General features: G+C 38.8%; 1 protein-coding gene across 40 annotated transcripts in view; it reads right to left on the bottom strand.

The window, feature by feature from the left end:
* The window catches only part of dlg2 (discs, large homolog 2 (Drosophila)), a 276,897-nt gene that overhangs the window by 92,429 nt on the left and 160,441 nt on the right, over nt 1–24,027 (bottom strand). Inside the window, exon 1 of one of the 40 annotated variants that reach the window (XM_032533650.1) lies at nt 11,633–11,843. The exons of the other annotated variants lie outside the window; for them this stretch is intronic. Within the exon in view, the coding sequence (XP_032389541.1) occupies nt 11,633–11,716 (84 nt within the window). The 5' untranslated portion in view covers nt 11,717–11,843. Of the gene's footprint in view, nt 1–11,632; nt 11,844–24,027 lie in introns of those variants that run through there. 40 annotated transcript variants of the gene reach the window in all.

Raw genomic sequence — 24,027 nt, 5'->3', positions numbered from 1 at the left:
GGACGGTGGTTATCTTTATTATGTCTACGCTAAAGAGTGTCCGTTTTCAAAATGCAGACAGTTTGTGCAACGTGTACTTTGGATGTCCTTGAAAACTGATCACCACCTCTATGTTAACCAGCAGTAACTAGAAAAACACAGTTTATTAAATGTACATATAATAAGCATGAAAGTTATACTACTTAAGAAACTACTTTAAGAAATAAGGAATAAAAGACTTTATCAAAATGAATTCTCTATCAGACTTATTTCCAAAACCTGTTGGTACCTTATCCATTAATAGATAAATGAAGAAAAAAACATATCACAGTATCCAGTCCTCACAAAACAATCATACTTCATACTTTACGTTACTTTCTGTGTTAAATGACACTATAATGTATAGAAAAATAGAAAAAGTCAACATCATAAATATTACTTACAAAATTCCATCAGGGACAAAAAACCATCAGGGTCTTAAAAGATTAATGCAGCATCAGTGCAGACATACTGTACATTCATGGCTAAACAGATACACAGTGGTTGATGGTACTGATAATGTACTCATATGTATCCAGGACTGTTAAGAGCTGGACAGGAAATTCTTCAGGTGACTCTTAGGTAAAAAGGCATTTACAGAAAATAATTAGTAAATACATTGAGAATCCAGTAGGCTTCACGCTGTTTGAGTAGTTTGTCATGGTCACCACCCCTGAGTGCTAGGGTGACCTGTTCAATGCCAAAGAACCTTAATGAGGCGATGTCATGGTGAGCATTGTTGAAATGTACAGCTACAGGATAAACCAGATTGTTTCTCTGTTTTAGTGCTCACTGATCTGTTCCTTGATTTTCTGGTGGCCTTTCCCATCATATTCAAAGCCACAGGGAAAGCGTATCATAAAGAACAGTGTTTCCCAACCACAAAAAAATAAATAACATTATTTCCATTTAATTGATTATCAGAGTCTGAAAGATGTTTTGTTTGGAAAAATGACTGGATTCTCTCCCTTCTCTAGTGCATCTCTTCCTCTTGATACATGTCACGTGATATTTACCACTCAACAAAGCCCACAAACTTGCTAAAAAATGAGTAAACAAACACCTTTGCGGAACTTTTTTGCTCAGGGGAAAAGGCCCGCGATGGAAGAGACAGAAGAGGAGGACACAACTTCAAAGAAAAATAAATTTAACAGACAATACCAGGAGTCCTACTTAAAACACGGATTTATCGCAACAGGTGATTATTATGTGCCATGCCCTCTCTGCAAAATATCTGGCAACAAGCTAGCAAATAAGGTAATGAAGCCTTCAAAAGTTAGTTGGCATATGGAGACCAAGCACCCCGCATTAAAAGACAAACCTTTGGAATTTTCTGAAAGAAAAAAATGTGAACACAAAGGACAGACGCAACTGCTAAGGGCCACCACCTGAACAAATGCGAGTGCACTGAGCGTGTTATACTTAGTGGCTAACCGCAAAGCTAAGGCTAAAAAACCCTTTATGATTGGTGAAGAAGTGATCCTGCCCGCCACTAAGGACATTTGCTGTGAAGTTCTACGAGAGGCTGCAGTTAAAAAGATAGCAAAAATTCTCTTTCAGCTAACACCATCACTAGGCATATTGAGGAAATAGTAGATGACAATTGTTGGAAAGGATTGAGCAATCACCGTGGTACACACTCCAGGTGGACGAGTCTACTAATACTCTATTGAGAACAAGGTAATACTACTTTTTAATGTGTGATATCTTTATCAGGAGGATGCGTAGGATATGTTATGTGCACTATTGTTGCCAACCAACACTACAGCCGCTGAACTATTCAAGTCACTGGATGATTACAAATCAGGAAAACTTTACTGGTCCTTTTGTGTTGGCATATGCACGGATGGAGCTGCTGCCAGAGATGGCTTTCTGGTTTAACGGCTCGGATTAAGGAGTTTGCATCTGGATGTGAGTCTACGCATTGTCATTCACAGAGAAATACTGGCCAGACAAAAAATGTCACCTGGATTTAACAGCGTATTGATTGCAATAATCCAAACGTGAAGAAATAAAAGCATGAACAAGCATCTCCATCTCTTTAGAAATCACAGATCTGATCTTAGCAATGTTCCTGAAATGGAAAAAAACAGGAACAAAACATAGATTTCACATGACTGTTAAAAAATGTAGATTTGTCAAAAATGACACCCAGATTTCGCACAACATTGCAATCAGAGCGTGATAGAGTCCCTATGGCCTGCCTAATCTTAGGGGTCATGCTGTCTGGAGCAAAAATTGTCACCTTAGTTTACAGCTATCTGACGTTAGCATGCAGCTACTTAATAGTTAAGATTCTAATATGCTAACGTTAGATTGTAATGGAATGAAGCAGCATTTTCTTCCATCAAGATAGATAAAGGATGATAAAAGCTTCTGAACCAAATGTTAACCAATTTGACATGTTTCAGCAGTAATGTGACTTGAAAATTGGGGAGAATTTAACAACATTGGCAGCCAAGATGACTTAGCTTAAAAAAAACACTCCAGTCTTGCCTGGCTGGAGCAGATGACCAATCATAGAAGGCCAGAGAAGTCCGGCTGGGAGTTGATTAACACCTAGCCGAGAGTAGAAAAAACTGTTGAAACCGGAGCGTTTCAGAACAGTTGTACGTTTTAGCTCACAGGGATTTCTCTAAAATAAGTTTACCTCATTGTTTGAAGTTTTGTCCATGTCTAATATGAAAATCCAAAAGTATAACATTGTAGATTTGACAGAAAATATGGTAAAGCATAGTATGTCACACATACTGTAGCTGCTTCAAATCCAACTCACACCGCCACCGCCAACAGATAAAGCCAGGCTACAGACATTCCAATGTATGTCCATAGATTAGATTTTTCTGCGCTGTACAGGCAATCTCAGCAGTTTGTTTACACAAAGAGCCTTTCTCAGCAGATTACCGACACTGCCTGCTCAAAGAATAAGCATACTGTAGTGTTTGGATACAGCCGCTCCGTGCTCTCCCCACCCTTATGATGCAGCATATGCTGCCTTCAAGTGCACATCATACAATAAGACTTGTGACTTTTGCCAATTGCAATTTTGGCTTCTAAGACCTTCAATGATTTTCTACTTTAAAACATTAATTACAAGTAATTACATCTCTGCAACTCCAGTACTTTAAAAAACCCTCCCCTGTCATGTTTATGCACAACTTTGTTGGCTTACTGGTGTGGGCTCAGTTTGTAATTACGATATCTCTGACAGCAGACAGCCATTCAGCAGCTGTGGGGGCTGCTGTGATCCAGGCTAAACCCATTGAAATAAAGCAGAGTTTGCTGTGGACAGCTGTAGAGACAGATTAATTTGGGGTGTTTGGAGAGCAAGCTACTATTTGAAGTGGAGAGCCAGGTAGCCCTCAATGGCTCACCCTCACCCTGTGACAAAATGACAGAGAGGAAGGGAAAGACTCATATAGTATAAACAGATGTAAGATCATATACAGCAGCTGTATGCTTCACAATGAAGTTGTTCCAAGATAATTTTTTGTAGTGTTTTAGATTTTTATTGGAGAGTTGATACTAGTATAGAGAAAGACAGAGAACAAGGTTAGAGAGAGAAGGCATGCAACAAAAATTCCTGGCTGAATCAAACTGAGAATTTTAGACCATAGGCCATGCAGAAGACTCTAAATAGAAAAATAAAGCCTTCATTGAGTCCAGAATACAGGTCAAACTACAGGACAATACATGTTTAAAGAAGTTAGGGCGCTACTATTAGTATTAAATTATTATTTAAAAGTTATTTGAAGATGACTTTACATGTAAGTGATAAAATGTTAATATGGTAAGGTAGTATACAATAAGATTGAACAAACACTTGGCCTACTGCATGTCTGTTTGTTCTTGAGGAGATATCATCTGTGCAATAGCTCACTGAGACGAGCTCAGGCCTTTAAACCAGAAGATTGTGGTTACAAGGTCACATTTTAATGGGGGTGGCAGTAGCTCAGTCTGTAGGGAGTTGGGTTGGGAACCAGAGGGACAATGGTCAAAGTCCCAATAGGGACCAAAGTACGGTGGTGGACTAGTAGCTGGAGAGGTGCCAGTTCACCTTCTGGGCACTGTCAAGGTGCTCTTGAGCAAGGCAACAAACCCCCAACTGCTCAGGGTGCCTGTTCATCGACAGCTGCAGCCCCCTCACTCTGACATCTCTCCATTCGTGCATCATAATCACAGACATCATGACTGCACTAAGTGCACCTTGCACAATATTTACATACAATATTTACGTTATCTACAGCTTTTTATTTTTATTATTAACTTGTATATATTTTAAATTATGTGTTCTTATATTGTATCCTGTTATTTCATGTGTATTCTGTATGTGTGCTGTGTATCTGATATGTTGCTGCTGCAACACTGCAATTTCATCATAAATATCTATCTATTTTTCATATCAATAATGTAAAAATTTGTATTATTATTATAACCAGTAAACGTCTTAATAATGTGAACAGCATAGAAAACATCTGTTCAACAAATGATAATCATAATAGCTCATTACAGGTACCCCATCATTTGGAGCTACAGAAATAATTTGGCAAGTCAGAAACAGCTTTAAACACAGACGGTACCTGTGATATCATTTTAAACAGGGTACATCATACTAACGGGCATAACCGGATCGTGTCAGGCAAAACGCATCCTTTGCTTCATGTCAGCCAGTGACTCACTGGCTGACATGAAGCAAAGGATGCATTCCCTACTTCACTGCTTTGCTCATCTCACTGAACATAACACAACCTGATTTCTGTGGTCCAATTTTAGATATAGCCCTTCAATTCTATTTTTTTGCCATTGTGTTGCCCTTTTGTTACCAAAATTTACTACTACATAATAATAATGTGCACTGAATTGCTGTCAAACAGCTTTTAACTGAAACTCTTTGGAAACCTGCAGACTGATATAATACAGTATACAGTATGAGGGTAAAATATAGAAAATCACTCAGTCTGCATGGACATCTTGCAACACAGTAACTCTACACATGACCCACTATTTAGGGGTCTCTACATATTAAAGTTTTGTTCAAATTATTTTAAAACATTTTCTAACAGAAACTTTTAAATGAATAACTTTCTCTGAGCCCCCTTACTGCAGAAACTTGAATATAAAAGCCATAGTCTGCAGTAGAAATAAGGATCTTTAAAAGAGGAAATTCAACAGAGTTGACACAGGTAGATTTAGATGTGACGAGGATAGTGCAGATACTGTAATTGAAAATAGTCTTTTCCAATTTGATCTCAAAGCACTGTTGCACAGACTTGTTCTGCTACAGACGAGTTGTCGGTTTTAATCACAACAGAATAATAAGTTGTGCGGGGGAAATAAATTGTCCTGGGAGAGGACAGGAAAAGAAAGGAAATATTACTGATACAGCTCACAGGACCAAGCAAAAAACTATTCTGCTGATACTGAAAATGACTTGAACACCAGCTTGCTTTAGACATATCTTGTTTTATTCAGATCTGTATTGTTTTCTGACTACAGGTTCTTTTTCTAGAGGTATTGAAAAATAACAATTAGGGAGGAACACTTTCCCGAGCAGTTGTTGAAAAGGCATTTCAAAGACAACAACTTTTACTTAAAGTAGCTATATATACCTTTCAGTTTGTGTTGATTTTAGCGTTTGCTTCGGACAAAAGTGGTAGTGTTTTTACCACACATGCTGTGCTAAAGGTCTTTCCGTAATAAAACTTAGAGTAATAAAGCACATTTAATGAAACCAAAGGACACTTCACACAAGTAACGTTACAGGGGAATAAGGGAAAAGAAAACAGTAGGCACATTGACATGGACTAAAAGGAACAAAACGTCCACGCTAGAGCTGCACAATAATCAAATTTTAATCACGATTTTGGCTTCCCACAATCAAATTTGCGTGATTAAGCAATATTTCAAATGCGTCATACTGTCCATAGAACGCTCCGTTTTTTTTTTTTTTGCAAAGTCAATCTCCCGCTCCATAAACCACTGTCTGATCACGTGCCAGTCAGAGTTGTTCCCTGCACTGCGCAGCTTAGTTTCTAGACAGTCACAGAGGACAGAGTAACGTTAAGAAAATTCCACAACAGATAGCAGTCGGTCATATGTCGGTCATAAAATTTACCAGTTTACCAGTAAACACCACATTTTGTCCCGTCTGTGTTGTTTTTTAGACAACAGGAGTGACCAGTGCTAGTGAATGTCTGTTAGCTCACAGGGCTCTAGGGTGCGACCTCTGCCTCTCTACAAACAAAGGAATGTTGTTATATTGATATGGTTAAATTTTGCGTTACGTGGCTCATTTCTTCTGTAAAGCCGTGCCTGTCTTTGTGCAGCCCACCCCCATTAACTCACACACGGCTCCCAGTAACGCAAATAGACACAGCGTTGGTCCACATTGCTGACATCTGTCCACAGTTTTAATTGTTATTAACACAGCTGTATTTTGCTAAGCATGAGAGGCAAACCTGTATTTGTACCAGTGTTTCCGCTAGTAACTCTGCTATTGCGGCGACCACGGCAAAAAACACAGAAGAAGTTATTAAATGCTACTAACTTCAGTTCGTAGAGTAATAGCATGTGAGACGGAGGTTGGACGGAGGCTGACCCTGGGCGAGAGATGTGACCCATGGCCAGAATATCATAAAAATGCAGCGCAGTCACAATACAGACATTTTGTACACACAACGTGTGCAACTCGGCTGACCCGCCATTTGACCCGTGCTGGACCCATTTACCATCCTGCGTGCTGGACCCTGGATAATGAGTCAGCCGTCACTCTGTGAGTAGCCTAGCGTACGTCAATCGCATTCCCCCTCTCTCCCTAGCTCTTTTAATCAGTTATTGTTGAAAACAAGTCAAGGAGCTTTCTCAGAGATACAATTTTTCTAAATTATATCCTAGGCTATTTATTGCATTGTACTATTATGTGTTTCAGCTGTATGTATACAACATACAACTTCAACATAAGAGGAATGTAGCACAATATGGATGTGAAAGCAGTTATAAATAGCCTGTGTGACAATAAAATTTGTTTTGGTTAAAATCAACAAATAATCGTGATAATTAATCGTGATCCCAATATTGATCAAAATAATCGTGATTATCATTTTGGCCATAATCATGCAGCCATAGGCCACTCTAAATGGAAGGGGGACATCATTCAATGTTGGTTACTGACACACAACCACATTGCGCAATGTAAAGTTATTTTATGAATGAAATAGAGAAATTCCATACCTGAGGGCCAATTCGGGAACGGTTTTGAATCATTTACAATCCCGTAATTGTCTCTATATGACTCAGTTTTGCTTTTGCTGTAGCTTTAAGTTCTTCATTTAATTTCCTTCTTTCCTTTGATGGTTCTGCCCCAGTATCAGCCATAACTACAACAAATAACTTCTAAAATAACATTTAAATACAATTAGGCCTATATAAAGAAATCTCCTGGTACATTTGACCTTGCTGGACACACACAGGCTTTTCCAGTGTTACACCAAAATGTGTGACCTGTCAGAATGTGTTACTGTAGCGCCGTCTACCTGTAGGCATTAATAAAAACTATATGAAAATAGTGCTCTTTTCACTGTCTTGTTTGCTGTGACAGGTCATTTATAATCTTTAGATGAAAAATTACACAATTTCAGAATTATTTAAAAGTTACATAGTCACTTTAAATTACTTTAAAATCAAGTCACGCCAAACTGAATTCTTCACAACTCAAAAAACTTTGAATACTGTATTCAGTCAATTCAGAACAGATATTTAATGTCAAATCCTGGAGTATGCCAGTAAAATCAAATCTGTTGCACACATGACACACAGCTCCAATCAGTTGCTTTCCAACTGTGATGAAGACAGTCTACGCATAAATGTCTCTGTCAAAGTATTAAGCATGACTACAAACACATACAGTACATGTACACACTCACATACACATACCCACACAGCTCCATCACCTTTTGTCACACAATCCACCCAGCAGTCATTTACTTAAACACCATGCAGACGGGTGCTATCCAAGAGTGCTATCCATTCTACACACAAAACTTCTTACATCTCCAATCTTTACCTTTCTCAAATGAATCAAAACTTATACACACATTAAAAACAGCTCAAGTATTAATTTTGCTTTACAGTAAGTTATGACACAAAGTTGGAGGAGTTCAATGGAATAGGTTACTCTGGAAGGGAGGACTTCAAATGTCATTTGAATTATCCTTCTTGTGTCTATTAGCAGTGACACCCTTAGATGTACGGAGCAGCAGGTGGTAAGAGCGGTTGTCTACTGATCTGAAGGTTGGTGGTTCGATCCCTGCTGTTCCATGTCAAAGTCTATTTGGAGTCTACATTGGAGTGTGAATGTTTAGCTGATGTATGGGAGCCTCAGCCACAGTGTATGAATGGCGAATGGTTCCTCTACTCGCTTTGAGTAGTCTTTAAGACTAGGAAAGCACTATATAAATAGAGTCAATTTACATGTACATGTATACAGCAGTTCAGTACTATGCTCAATGGGGATATGCATATATTTCTGCTAATCAATTTCAAATGTGCAAATGCATTATTTAAATACATTATGTCCATTACTGGAAGCGCACACCCACACAAACATTCGTTGCTAAGCAGCACGCTGCTTTTTCTTCACATGAATGTGGCCTTGGCACACACACTGCAGGGGTCACAGATTATATGCACAGCTAGTATAATGAGCAGGATTAATGCAGCAATTAATGGTGAGCCAGCCCACAGTGGCAGTTGTAAGATCACACTTGCAATGGCCAAAGCGGGGTGAGTGTGTCAATGTGTGACAAAAAGAAGGAACCCGAGGCTCCCAGATGGTGTACAGATCAAGAAATGGGCTATTGGCCGAAACAACTTCTCATTCAGCTGAACGACTACTGTCAGGGTTCCTTTGAGCAAGAATAGAGCTACTCAAAGACACAAAGTGTAAAACTGTAGTTATGCTGTTCAGCTACCACTGGCTGGCTGACAGAAGAATGAAGCCTCCAGTGATCAACAGGAGATGATTGCAGCTCTAATATGTCAATACATACATAGAATACAGTATATCACTATTAGGATGTGTTAAGAACATCCATCTGAGATGAAATGTCTGTTCATAATCTTCAAAATTCTGATGATGACCAAATGGAGTGGTTGTTAAGATTTAATATATAAAAGTTGCCAACTTTTGTTTCTAAAACATGGCAAAAAAGACAAGAAGGCTTTTTCCTTTGATTGATGTTGTTTTTTTGGTATCTGGCAATGGGTAAGGGTGTCTTGTAAGCCTGTTTGGGCTGGGCATACCTTTTGTGTGCATGACACAATTATAAAATGATTAATTCATTCACTCATATAAAACATGTAGCAGTACATGTAGTTTACATTTCACGACACTGAAATGCAAACAATTCCAATATTTATTCTACCTTGTTGATGACCATCTTCTGATATCCTCTCCCATGCATGGCATTTTCTTACTAAAGAATCACAAAATAACTTATTCTCCCATCTCTGAAATTGGTGCCATCATAAGACCAGCCACTGATACCTGAATGCCATTGTATGTGTGTTATGGAGGTTTAGAATATTTGGGGGTCAAACTTCAGAGGAGATGGACTTGCTCCGATGAACTTGGTCTGTGCAAAGTTGCATTTGCGTCTCTGGTGGGAAAGCAGGGTAACACTAGCAGCCCCTAGAGATGTGCAGCTGAGGTAAACACATCCCATAGTGCTGCGGGAGCATTAAAGTTTGTCCAGAGAAGGGCAGGATAGGCTATGAGTTACGTTATGCCAAGACCAGACTACACTACTTTTTTGTCTTTAACAGTCACTATGTCAGACTAGACAGACGTATTGCCAAAAAATTCTGTCTTAGACAAAAGAGTGGCACCACTACAAGTATGACACCGACCAGGCCCCAGACTGATTATGGCGTGCTGTCGTGAAGATCATGCACGAGTTCATAGGTCAACGCTTTAGTAGAGCAGCAGCCTCTCAATAACTGACCAAAATCTTTTAAACTGACCAGCAACTGAATGGCCTATTACTCACTTAAAATGTTTTCAGAAACACGCTTTGGTGAACTATTTCTGTAAAGATCCAGAATCCCCACATGTAGCGTTAGCCCAATCAGGTGCAGCCATTGTGGTTGTAGGAGGGTATAGCCTGTTTTCTTTGCTTGTTAGTGGTCAAAGTGCAAGAGAAACAGATAGCTGCTAGTGGCTAGCCCACTAGCGTGCAATGCTGGGAAGCGGGGCGATCCCTGCCATGAAAAAAGCCTCTATGTAGACTGTGTGTCACTTTCCTTCACCAGACAGCAGCCGTAGCATCTCTCCTTTTTCGCCATGTTTACATGTGTGCACCAGAGAGCGTTCTCTCTTGCGCTCTGGTCAATGTCAAGGAACACGTCGTAGAAGATGTCACACTAGGCAGAAAAACACAAAAACTTCTGGCATGCTAGACGTTCTGCGTCGTGTTTGTGAAGTGTCCCAGATGTAAGATATCTTTGATCAAGTCACACTACAAGAGGTAAAGGGACATGTTTGTTGGTCCCGGAGTTAAAGTTTGAAAGTTTGTCCAAAGACTGGCAGGAGAGGCTATGGCTTCAGTTAAATCCAAGGGTTCTGGAATGTGCCCAGTAAATGTCATTAGATAGCAATATTCCTTATAACAAGTGGAATTTTTTTTCACGTGATTAGTGGGTCACCAAACATATAGATATCCACATACAGCATATTTCACGTTTGTCCTCGTCATGAGTCAGTGTGAAATTTTGACTGGAAGGTGTTGCTAAATTGAAGTTAAGGAGTCAGCAACATGTCTACCGTCAATTTCAAGAAAATGTTTCTGGTACTCTGGACAGACCATTATCACCAGCCTTAGGCCCTGACATTCTGACATTCAGACACATCAGTATTTGTAGCCCTTAGGCAATACACATCACACTCTTTTGAAGATGAGTGTAAACAGCATCATTGTGAGAAAACAAAAAGCGTATCCATAGGCAACTGAGCAAAGCTCTCTGTCCTGTCAGTATAGTACATTTGCAGTCAGGTTAATCTATCAGGGGACTCCAGCGGGAGAATTTGCTGAATTTGTGAGAGCAGTGTCTGCAGTGTTAAAACTTGGCTGTGCTGAAGGCAGATGACTTAAAAGATGAAGAAAACTGGTGCTCAGATGCAGAAGACTGAATCTGCTGTTGTGCTAAATGAGTTGAGACACAGTGAGCTTCAAAGTTCTCCTGTGCATAGGCAGGGTCAAAATACAAGATTTGGCTTTGGAGGCAACAGAGTCTGTGTCCCTCATTGCTCATTATTTCCCTCAAATGAGGCAGAAAGGACGCAATTGAGCAAAGTCAACTAATTTACCCCCTAAAGTCACATCAGTGACACAGACGTCAACAACACTATTAATCAACAGGTTAATTGCAGTAGCACTACCTGCTGCAGCAGTGCCTACAGCATACATATTGACTATAAAAAGCAACACCTTTCATGAAAATGATTGTTAGTGTTTGAAGCTGTGCTTGGCAGACGTGTCTGTCACAAAGATCTGTCATGAAATTGTATGTTTTGTCAACCCAAAGTAAATCAGCAACATATGCAAAGCAGTGAACCTACCTTGTCTTTCAGCATTTTAGCTTTCCGGCTGTTCTGTACAAGTCGTCTCCCTAGCTTCTTAGCATACCAAATAGAGGCAAACATAGCGACAGGTGAAATAATAAAATGTTCTTTGGTCTGCAGTGACAGCCCAAGCGGCTCTAGCTGCTTCCCATCTGGACCGAGTGCTCCTTATCAGGGGACTGTAGCGCACAGACAAGAGCAAAAAAAGAGAGGGACGGAGAAAAGACGGGATGATGCTGAGACAGGTCTCTGTCAGCCACAAAAGCAAGAGGCGGGAGGGAGGGAGAGAGAGACTACGGGAGAGAGAGCTTAAGAGCGAGAGAAGGGAGGAGGGGCCACCACTTTCAACGTGGAAATAACATCTTCAACACCAATCAAAACCTGCTAAGAGGTTGTCGTAGAGGTGGGGGCGTAAAAGGGAGGGGTGATGCTCTGCTCTCACTATACCTATGCCAGCAACCACTCACCATCCTAAATCCAACAATAAACAGCAAAGAATTAACTTACTGAATCATCACATTTTTTCCACATATAATGAAGTGTCTCACTGATGGAAAATTATTTTTTAAAGTTATAATCCTTAATATTTTACTTATAGCCTGCTATATATTTTGATATATTCTGTTATATTAGAGTATGAGAATCAACTTTATTGTCAGGTACCGCTACTGAGAGAAAACGCAATGCAGTTAGCATTTAACCAGAAGTGCAAAAAGGAGTAATGTGCAGAGTAATGGATAGAGCTTTAACAGAATAAACAGTAATATATCATAAATATATAAGATATGAATATGCTAGATATACAGTAGACACTATATATACATATATACAAATAAATATTATTTTGCATGGGACCAAATTGCATGTTTTCTTGCACAGTGCACAGGAGATGACACATTCTGAACATGATGTGAATAATAAAAGCTGGTGCAAGCCCACCTTTCACCTAATGTTGGAGACACCATTTGACCATGACCTCACTATGACACTGTTAAATGTCTACTTTAGTCTTCTATATCAAAATGTGAGATGATAAATCCTCTCAGTGCATAGGTGGTTTGGCAGCACTGTAAACAAATTGTTTTTCCTCCGTTGCATTTCTGACGCAGTAGCTGTTGAAGGTGTTTTTTGTCCCCAGTGGCCGATACATGTGTCACTTAGAACTGAACTGAGACCTGTATTACAAAAACACATCTGACGTTACCATCAGTACCATATGAATTGCCAAATAAACCAGAACACAAAAAAATAACTACTGTATTTTGCATTTAGAATAAACCTGAAAATGAGGAAGTAAAGAAACTCAAACACTTCCTCAAGGCCTTTCAAAAGCCAGCGTAATACTAAATGTTATTAATAATAATAATAATATTTAGCACTGCAACGCTAAACTGATGTACCGTCCAAGAACAGGCTTTGTCCTGCTTCAATCATATTCCCCACAGCTTCACTTTGTGATACAGAGTGACGGTGGGCCATGCATGTAATGTTACATACAGTATATACTGTCACTAAAGTTACATCTAGGTAAATTCTATTTCACATACTGAATAAGAGCCACTGTGCAATCAGTGCATGGGACAGAGAATGGTGATCGTGAACAGAAGGTACACAGTGGAGATGACTTTGCTACATGTGAGTTACTGAAATGAAATGTAAATAAATGAGACATCTTCAACTTCCTCAACATTGTCTTCACTATCAACAATCTCCACCAGCATCAACAAGCATCCAGTCACAGTTCTTGTGTTCCCAACATGGTATCACCATCTCGGTCATAGCCCCAACCTGTAAATACATTGCATAATGCTGTAGCTACAGAGTCTAAGCACATAAACACTGAAGCTATGCTGTAACCCCTTAACATAAAACCCTAAATCAAGCATAAGACTTTGGTGTAGGTAATACAGGTAGTACAATACGACAGGCCTGGAGAGAGGGGATTAGTACACTGACAGTAGCACATATCAGGAGTTAAATGTTTCATTAATATTCCAGGCGCTGACATCACATCTCATAATGAGCCATATATAAACTCCTATCCCATGCATCACCCTCTTTTCTCTCTCCCAGCAACATATCTGAACCCAGACGTTCTGTGTTTTACTTCTGGGCTTCAGTTCAAACCTCTCTAATCAATTGGTTGACTGGCTTTACATTCAAATAATTCTGCGACAGAACCACAACAAGACCAGAAAGAGGTCTGTTCCTCCCACATCAGAGCGTGTGCGTTGACAGCGTATTCCGGACCAACCTCCTATAATAACATGGCTATCACTAAAGAGAAGGCGTGCTTGCAGGCTAATTGCCTGGAAAGATGACAGCACACAGCTGAACAATGATCAACTACAGGGTGGGGAGGATGACGTGGCTGTGTTTTTCTCTCAGCCTGGCTCATCCTGTCCTGGTTTGTCCTACAACAGAGCTTTCTGTTTGCTTTCACTGCAGATGGATGCGATCGATAACAATTTACAGTACTCACATCTTCTGCATCTTTAAGTCCTCTGTCTAAATCTCACAAAACTTCATGTTGATACTAGATTTATCTGAAAAAGCAGGCTTGAATGTGCTGAGGTTAAGCATAGGTAATATTTGTGGTACTTATTATGATTGTAGGACGTGCAATATGTAATAGGGTACTGGTGCAATCTTTTTTAATTTGAGATGGTACTGTGCAGTTGTGCATTTTTGCATTGTGCAGTACAGTTATTGACCTCGACTGCCTAAGACAAATTTCTCCTATAGGAAACAATAAATGTTTATCTTAGCTTATCATTATACTTCTTGTGCTCAACAAGACCTCCAAACCATACAACGGTAAAAAGGCATTTATTCCTGTGGTCTAATATGAGCCACAGAAGTGTTCCATAAGGTAGAGCCCCAAGAGGTGGCAGGAAATATGACCCACAAGAGCACTTTTCATCCTCATATCTATCCCAGAAAACGTAACGACTGTGGGTTAAACATAGTGTGTAAACGCTGACAGATTGGTTAGTTTTCGGCACAAAAACGTCTTAGTTAAGAAAAAGATTGTGATTGGGGTTGAACTTTTTTTTTTAAAGTTTCTCAACTTCCGTTGTTCTGTGAAGTTAAAATTAAAAAAAACAACATATTGTTAACTTTCATTTTCAGATGGGACATGAACCCCAGTCTCCTGCGTTTGTTTGACCTATCCACCACCCAACCTGTGCGCTTGTGCCGGCAGGGCGTCGTAGCTGTCTTCAACGTCTTCCAGACTATTTCATGCAACTCAACATTTTATCTAAAAACATGGCATTTAGCCAACACCTGCTGACAAAGAAAATAAATAATGTTTTTGCCTTGCAAATGATATTTTAATGAATGGTAATTTCAGATTTTAGTGTATATGTTGGCTGATCTCAGTGCAGCTTCACAATCAGGACAGTGTGCTAATTATCAAAATGTAAAATGGGGCTGATACCTTTAGAACCTGCTGTGGAAAGGTTGTTTTATTTGACATTTCCCCGGCAAAGCCACATTTTTTAGGCAGCATGGCAAACAACAACAAAATCAAGCTGGTCCATCTGCTTGATTCTTTGACATCCCAAAGCAGAGGGCATAACATTTATTTTATCCTATCTCAACCTAAATTACATTCCTTTTTGTTTGGAATTATGCCCAGTTATATGGTCATTTTAAGAATATCAAGACTTCTAGAGGCATATGTATATCAAATAATTTTCTTTCATCTGAATCCAACCTCATCATAAAGCTTTCATATTAAATGTACAATACAAAAACCAACTTATTGGGAAATAAATAGCAGTCTTTGTAGCAGTAAAGGTAAGACACTATGAAAAGGAACTTGCATCTTCCTTTGTATTCTGTCTGATATAGTGGTTTTGTTTTTTAGTTGTATGCGTCTGCTACTGAGAGCTTGGCGTGTCAAGGTTGGTTAGTCCAGGGTGGCTGATCCCAACTAACTGTGGAGGACTGTGATAGGCTGTCAAGCAGGGCTGGAGGAGGCTTTGGCCATCTGGAGCAGAGGGTCCTGGTGTCCCCAGGGTCACACTCAAGTTATGTTTGTGTGCGGGAGGAAACACAACTTTCTGTCTGGTGTGTATGTGTGCAGATGAGTGTGTGTATGCAAGAAAGATTGGTATGGTGGGGAGGAGAACTCAGCAGGGATGGAGCTGATCTCGTCAAACCACCCTTGGCCTTATAAAGGAGGTCAGCTGCTTGCATTTGCATTCTCTTATTCTACCAAAACACTTGCAAGAGGTTGATATTTCCAAGGACCATACATAACTTAGAAGAACATAATGGCAATAGATGTTTATGTTTAGTGGTAAAAGATGACAGTGGTGTGATAGATTTGTATGTTATCTGGATTTGAGATATCTAAGCCTGATAACCCTCCCCTCTTGCAATCTCTGCTATATGGGTGGTTGTGAATAGTTTAAAAAATACAAACAACCCAGAGCATATATTCCCATATGCCAGAATAGATAGGCGGTTCTCCTGGGCTGACATGGCGCTGTGGAGATACAGCAGGTCTAGCAATGCGAGACTACGTGTGGATAAATTGAAATTTACTTAAATTAGGGATGTGCTATCCAAGACACTGTCATGCAAGTTGTCAGTATGCTGACTCAACATCTAAACATTTGGAACAGTTCTCAGTTCTACAAAATGTGGCCTGTTTGCTTTGACTCCATTAACATCACTTATGCAGGCTTCATAACAATTTAAGTGCTTTTTTCGACGTACAAGCTGGCCAATTTAGAATTCAGCAGAGGCAAGCACTCCTCACATCTGATGACCAGCCCCATGACAATTTAACAAAATGTATTCTTGCAATTCAACAAGATGCTTTACCAGTGAAAACACAGGCTCAATGTTGACAGTTCAACATTAAAATGAGAAAGACCATATTTCAAGCTGCTGTGGTCAAAATCATCGGCTGTTATTGTTTTTTTTGTGTGAAAATAAATAAAGCTGTATTGTCGTCTTCTCAACACATACAAAGTCTTTAAAAATCTGAGTGAATAAAAGGGTCAGCATATATCCAGTGTGTCCCACATGATGCTTCAGTCGGTCGGACTCCAAGTCTTGATTTGAGAAGCTATGACAGCACACTTAGTACTAATGGTTCTTTCCATTTGATTATTTTTCCACTTTACATTTTACTTTCCTCTGTTTAAGAGCTGACCATAAAATGCAGTCCTCATTTTCGAAGATGTTCTCTTTCAACAAAACTAAATTACACATTACTAAACACAGGCAAAGAAGAAAAAACTATTTTAAAGGAATACTGCAAAACATTTACCTCTTACAGAAACCCACTAAGAGCAAATCTATTTTAGAGGATCGTATAGTGTGTTTGAGTGTAGGCAGCGGCCACAGAATCTTTCACCGAGATGGGCCTGTGGGTTATTTGCAGTGCATTATTATGTTCAATCTAGGTTTGATAGGAACTCCTTGTGAACAGGCCATCAGCTGGAGAGGTCAGTCACACTTTGCGTGACATTTTAGCTCCTTGTGTTTCCTTATTCCCTTTCTTTCCCTCACTGCCAGCGGAAAGGCATTCTAAACACCAACAGGGGATCATGGACCACACATATGCAATAACAAAGGCCATCTGTATAAGTGCAATGAAAGAGCCAATCTCAACTGTGTTTACCATCACCAACCAAAGACCTAATCCAACAGAAATAAAGCATTATGACTACTGCTTACAATTATGTAATGCAATGCATCTAAGAGTAACTATTTTCAAGCCAAAGAGGTTTTGTGTTTTCAGTGTTGACTTAAACTGTGTACCTGCAGCATTCTTCTGTCCAGAGTTATTGGCAGGGTTCCAAGAAGGATTACAAAAGGTGTGGACTGTAACATTCAAGCATTTTGTGAGGTTTTGTCAGTTTGTTTAAACAAAAATATACAGTCTCTTTGTCCTTTCACAATGCCAGCAAAAGACTGCTGGGTAAGACTTTATGGGTAAGACTTTAAGAGGTGTGCATAAGACTAACATGACACTGTTATAACCATGCCATGACATGATGTCTGTCATGAACATTAAGGAGTCTTTATAAATGTTTATAACTGTTGTCATTAGGTGTCATTCGGTAAATTATGACACTTTTAAAGCAAAGTTAGCATTGTTTGAGATGTTTGTGCTTTGACAACTTGACATTAACCTTGACAACATAACAATTCATGAATATATCTTAGCAGGCTTAATTAGCTCAACTCAGCTAGATACAGTTGGCAGCAGTTGGCATTTACTTTACTAATGCTATCAGTCCAAAACAGATTTCAGAAACTGTCCAAATTGTTTCTCTTTCCTTGAGGTCTATGATATTATTCATTACACAATTATAATGGTCTCATACTTACCCAATGTAAAGACCAACCACTTATGACACTTTAATGTAATGTTAACAAATTAAGCTAAATAGTTAGTTAGTCTTTAAGTTTGATAATTAGGCCTGCTAGTACATATTTATGACTTTTTTATTCATGTTATGTTGTCTAGGTTATTGTCTAGTTGTCATAACACAAACATCTCAACAATGCCAAGTCTGCATTGAAAGTGTCATAATTTACATTCAGTCAGAAACATTCATAAGTCTCCTTCATTATCATGACTGGTGTCATGTCAGGATTATGACGGTGGCATGTCAGTATTATACACACCCCTTCAAATAAAGTGTTAGCAAATGGTCAAATAGTCAAATATTTGTCCTTTGGAACTGACCATGCTTTAGTTGCAAGTGGCTTGCATTTTGATAACTGGACAGAACCCCCGTTAACAGGTGTGTCAGTGCTGCAAAAAAACTTTTTTGCTTCACTTAGCCTTGTAAGTGCTCATCTTAGGTTACCTTTGAGAGATCAATCTGATGTCAGAGACTGAAAACCCTTTGAGGCCTTTGATAGTATTTGATTGTAACATTATCTACTGGGACTCAAGTCTCAAACTATTTCCACCTTCCAAGAACTGTCCAAATGTGACTGGCAGTTGGGCACTTTTAAAACAGGAGACATTTTAAAGAATCCATTTGATGACTGTAAGTCTAGACAGTTCCTCTGACCAAATTAAAGAGACTGCAGTGCAGTTTTATCAAATGTGTAATGAATATTCATGCATTTGCTATGATGAATTGGATTTTCTGTGTAACCTTTAGATGAGAATTCAGTTTGAGTAAATCTTATTTACCCAAATCTTGCAGATATCAGCAGTGGTCTTAATGTTTGGTCTGTAAAACTCTTCTTCTATCATTTTTTTGATTAGCGAGTTTTCTATTGTCTTAATGGATAGCACATTGCCCCTTAATATTAAATAATTATATATAAAGCTGCTGCACTTTGAATACCAAAAGCAAATTTTGGAGACAACAAAAAAGATTATGTAATAAGAACTGCAAACCTTAGGCAAGGTTGTGGTTATAATGTTACAATCCTACATTTTAAGCAAAGGACGTAATGCTTTCTCAGTTAAATCAAATAAGCTGTATTGTAAATAACTGCTTCCTGTATGAGCCATGGTTGACTGAATTTTGCAACATAGTTCTTTGTTCTGTCGGATTAGGTTTCAAGACACAAAATGTTGGCTGTTAGTAAGAGGCAGGATGAAAACTTCCGTCTCCAGTTTGGAAGTCATATGCCTTGTACAGTAGACCCATTCATCTACGCAAACCTCATTCTTAAGAGGTTTTACAGTACTCCTTTTTCCTTTGCTACTTGGAGACGGCAGTCATTAAAGAAGGGTGGGAACAGAGATTCCTCTGATTAACTCAGCAGATAAATGTACTTAACAGTTGAATGTAAGACATCATTTAGCATATGCACATATTGTTTATGTGCTGTAGTCTGTCACTGAAAATCTTCTTAATGCAGAACAGGTGTCTTCTAGGGATGTAACAATGCGTTGTGAATCGGTTAAAAATTGATCCAGCTCACCTGGTAGAGCGCACGCCCATATACTGTATATATGGTGGTTTAACCCACAATGCACTGGCCGCAGACTCGACTCCGGCCCACGGCTGCGTGTCATTCCCCCTTCTTTCTCCCCATTCATGTCTTCAGCTGTCATTTAAAGGCCTAAAATGCCCCCAAATTTTTATTTTAAAGACAATTGAATAAATTTGTAAAGATTACAACTAGTTCAGATAAAAACTTAATCGAGATGCAATTTTTAAACAGCCTAGGATGTGACACAAAAAAGTTCATTGTTAACAAACAATGAAATGATGTAGCTCGGGAAAGGGAAGTTTGGGGTCCCCTGCTGGAGCTGCTGCCCCCGCGACCCGTCACCGGATCAGCGGATGAAGATGGATGGATGGAAATGATGATTAATGTTTACTAATTATTATTATATGGTCATTTATGTTACTTTATGATAAGTTTAGTCTCATTTAAAATAATATGTTTATACATTTAGATAAGATACTCTCTCAATGGTTAATCATTGTTTTGTAAACCATCTTTAAACATTATTTGAATGGCTATTATAAAGTTGCATCTGATGCTATAAAAACAAGTTAATGATTAATAAATGCTTCATAAAGCATCAAGTAACATTAATTTGGCGCCATTGAATCTTATTTGTGATCTATCAAAGAGATGATTATTTTACTATTTGTGCACTTATAATATAATCTAAATAATGTTTATTGATGAATCATTAACAAATACTTTTTATAAAATGTTATGAATGCAACAATAAACTGTAACAATAACATCCATTATAAAACAACTAATAATTAATTAGTTGACAGTAAAATAACTATAAACGTAAGTTTAAGTAACTATCAATTTACTGTTTATTAGTGATGGTTACCGCTGTATTAAACATATTTAAAATGCTGACAGCTAAACAGTGAAAAGTGTGACTGTATTTCCCTGGAGAGGATTCCAACATAAAATTGAATTGAATTAAAATTTATGACTGACTATAATTGCCACTGTTCATCACACCCCCAACCTGCACCAAAATACATTTCAATTTGACCATTTGGCCTTAATAATAAACAAGCTGTTCTTTAATCTTTTATTTATTTTTTGTTATTTAACATTAAATACTGTGTCAGTTGCACTTTTGATAAGAGGACACAACTGCTGTTTTGCAAAGTTTATAAAAATAAAGGAATATTTTTCAGTCATTGCATTCTGTAAAAGAATTGTGAGAAAATCATTTGGTGACCTTAAAATCATGAATCGTGAGTGGAGTGTATTGTTACATACCTATCAAGTGAATCGAGTGTCTTCACTTTATTCCATCAATGCATAATGTACTTGTGTGTACATCCAGCTCAGTCTCACGGTAGATGGTGAAATGGTCACGTTACTTAATCTATTGATTCGTGTACACAGATACGTTCATGTCATTTTTTTTGTGGTGGTGATCACACATTTTAGACTAATGTATTTCAATGGGAAGCATTTTTCATGATCACAGCACGATTACGGTAACAAGTGGTATGAAAAGCTGAAACACAGGGAGGTTGGTTGGGGTGGTCAAACAAGACAGGACTAACACGTGCCAGTTTGTTCCATTTAAGTCCCATTTTGTCAAACCATGCATTTACCTCAGTTAACAAATCAAATCACCCTTTCATTGACGGTATTGCTGCCAGATCCTTTGTTATCTCAAAGTCTTTTGTAATCCTACGTACAAACATTAGTAACTGGGCTGTGTCACGGACATCATAGCTGAGCCAAGGAGAAAAGATCGGAATTGTCTGCTTTGCTTTGCAGCTGGAACTCCAGGTTTACCGCAATGTCCTCAATCCTTCTCGTTACGGTTTGCCTGAAAATCAAACACCTCTTTTTTTGGGGCATTTTAACACAGCAGAGTCCACCAAACACTCTGTAATAAACTCCCCTTCAGAAAATGGCTTACTCTTTCTGGCAATCATGTGGCAGATTACAAAGCTGGTCTTGACTGCTGCATCCCGGGTGAAAAAGCCTTGTTGCTTTTGCAGTTTGACTAGCAAAGCTTCAAATGCCCGTTGCCACTCTGCATAATAATCCTTCAACACAGTGTTCTCCACAAACTAAGCACATGGCTTTACCTTTGACTTCAGGAAATAAATATTTAGAAGTCCATGTTTGGTTAAAAACTCGGTGCTCTCTATCAACCTTCTTTTATTTCCTCAAGAGCTGTCATTTTCATTCACGTCACTTTTCATGCACGTGAGCTCAGTTCACGGCTCGCCAACACATTGAAGTTCTTCTTCTACTTATTTTTTATTGCAACTTGCAAACAGAGAAAAAGAAGCTGCATACATTCACACAAAAAACAAACAGTCGCCTTCAAAATAAAAGCAATGCAGTTGTATTCCATGCATGACGTACACTTATTTATGTTTGATTGCTTACATCCCATTGACCTCACGCGGGCCGGTTAGGACCGTCCTGCGGGCCGTACAATGTCTAGGTCTGCTCTAGGAGGAGTTCATTAAAGTACGTTAAAGTAAGTGTGTGGAAATGGCCAAAATTGCACTAATTTCAAACTTTCAATTCAAAATGGCTGACTTCCTGTTTGGTTTAGGGTATGGCTCCGTTGGAATTTTATGTACGTCTTTACATGATACATATGTCTACCAAGTTTCGTTAGTCTACGTTAAACATACTGCAGGGGCTGAATTGTTTCATTAAACTGGTATGTACAGTATAACTCACTAACTTCACCCTGCTTGATTGACAGAGAAGTAATTGCCTGTGTGCATGTGTTTTTACGAGCAAACACTGCCATGGAAAGACGGTGACGATCAATTAACATTGCAGCAGTTAGAATCAATAATCTTCCCACAGTAACACTCTCCAATCAGTGGTGCTTTATCCGGCCAGCGTAGGAGGGGTTACACCTACTCTGGTCCTAGACAAACCATAATTTTTACCTCCCAGCTGCCTTTACAATTACACCGGCTGTATTAAAGTAATTTTTCATTCTAAAGTCCCAAGGCTGAGAGGAAACAAATAGGCTGAGCACAGAATGTGTGGTCCTGGGACTGTTCACAACCCCCTTACCCACTTGTTTCTCTCGCACTGCCTTTCTCATACTCACATACAGATCCAGGCAGGTCCTTCTTTACACCACGAGGGAATGAACCTGTCAGGAAATTACACCCATAGATCCCATGCCAATAGATCCCCTAAGTGATGTGTGTTAGAATTGCTAAAAAAACAAACAAATAATAATCAATTTATTATGTTATAAAACTGAGACCAGCAGGCAATTCTTTTTTGTGTGAGAGGACACTGTGGGGTCAATGGTAGAGCTTGACAATTGGAAGGTTGGTGGTTTGATCCCTGGCCCTGCAGTCCCATGTTGAAGTGTCCTAGGGCAATACACTGAACCCTGAGTTTCCCCTGATTCTGCGCCATCGGAGTGTAAATGTGTGTGAATGTTTATCTGATGAGCAGGTGGCACCTAGTACGGCAGCCTCGGCCACAGTGTATGAATGTGTAGATGGTGAATGGTTCCTGTACTATGTAAAATCTCTTTGACTAGTTGTTAAGACTAGAAAAGCGCTTTATAAATACAGTTCATTTACATTTACAATATAACAAAACTGGGGGAAAATTATCTTAAAATTATTAATTTATTTAAAAAATTATTGGCAGTTTCTGGCTCAGAGATTTGTTCTCTTAAGGTCCCTCTCCAAAGTTGTTATTGTAAAGTTCTAGTAAACTCATGTTATCTCATTAACTGTGGCTTAAAACCTCTTCCGATACACTTGAAAATATATGATTTTCTCACCTAAATTTTTACCCCCTAAAAAGTGCTGCACTTTCCACATGCTTTGGCCCTCTGTGATGACCCTGAGTTCATTGTGAAGTTAACACTCTCAATTTGTTGTTTCTAGTGGCATTGTGACACTAGGCCTTACTGACACAGAGCTACAGAGGTTAGAACACAGAATTTCTATTTCCGTCCAAGTAAATCATCTGAAAAATTAATAAAAAGCACTACTGTAAGCATATAACATGGGCTATATACTAAAATAGTACCCCAGCCACAACAGAAAAAATCCAGAAAAAAATGACTTATAAAATGGATTTTATATGAATGTATTTCTACAGATATGTCTGTGCGTTTGTCTTTTTTCTTATTTCTAAAAAAGCTAAAAAAGTGCTGAATACAAAACTTCTGAAATACAAAAACACATCCACATCACTCACACATATACCTAAAAGAAGTACATACATAGATTTATTGGAATAAGTAATCATAATTTGATGAAATGGGGAAATGCCATAAGAAGGCCTTATTTTTGCTTTGACAGAGCTGGAGTCGTCACAGGGATAGTTTTTTCTGGCCATGTTTGATATCAATCAACTCGTCTTCTTATTAGCTACACAGGGATGACCTCTTTCTCTAACTGGTGGAATATGCTGTCAGTTTTTCCCACGTGGGCCCAATGGGG

Source organism: Etheostoma spectabile, chromosome 13 (genome assembly GCF_008692095.1).
Source record: "Etheostoma spectabile isolate EspeVRDwgs_2016 chromosome 13, UIUC_Espe_1.0, whole genome shotgun sequence".
Taxonomy (NCBI): domain Eukaryota; kingdom Metazoa; phylum Chordata; class Actinopteri; order Perciformes; family Percidae; genus Etheostoma; species Etheostoma spectabile.
Note: the sequence above shows the minus strand (reverse complement) of the source record. Positions and strands in the feature narration are given on the sequence as shown.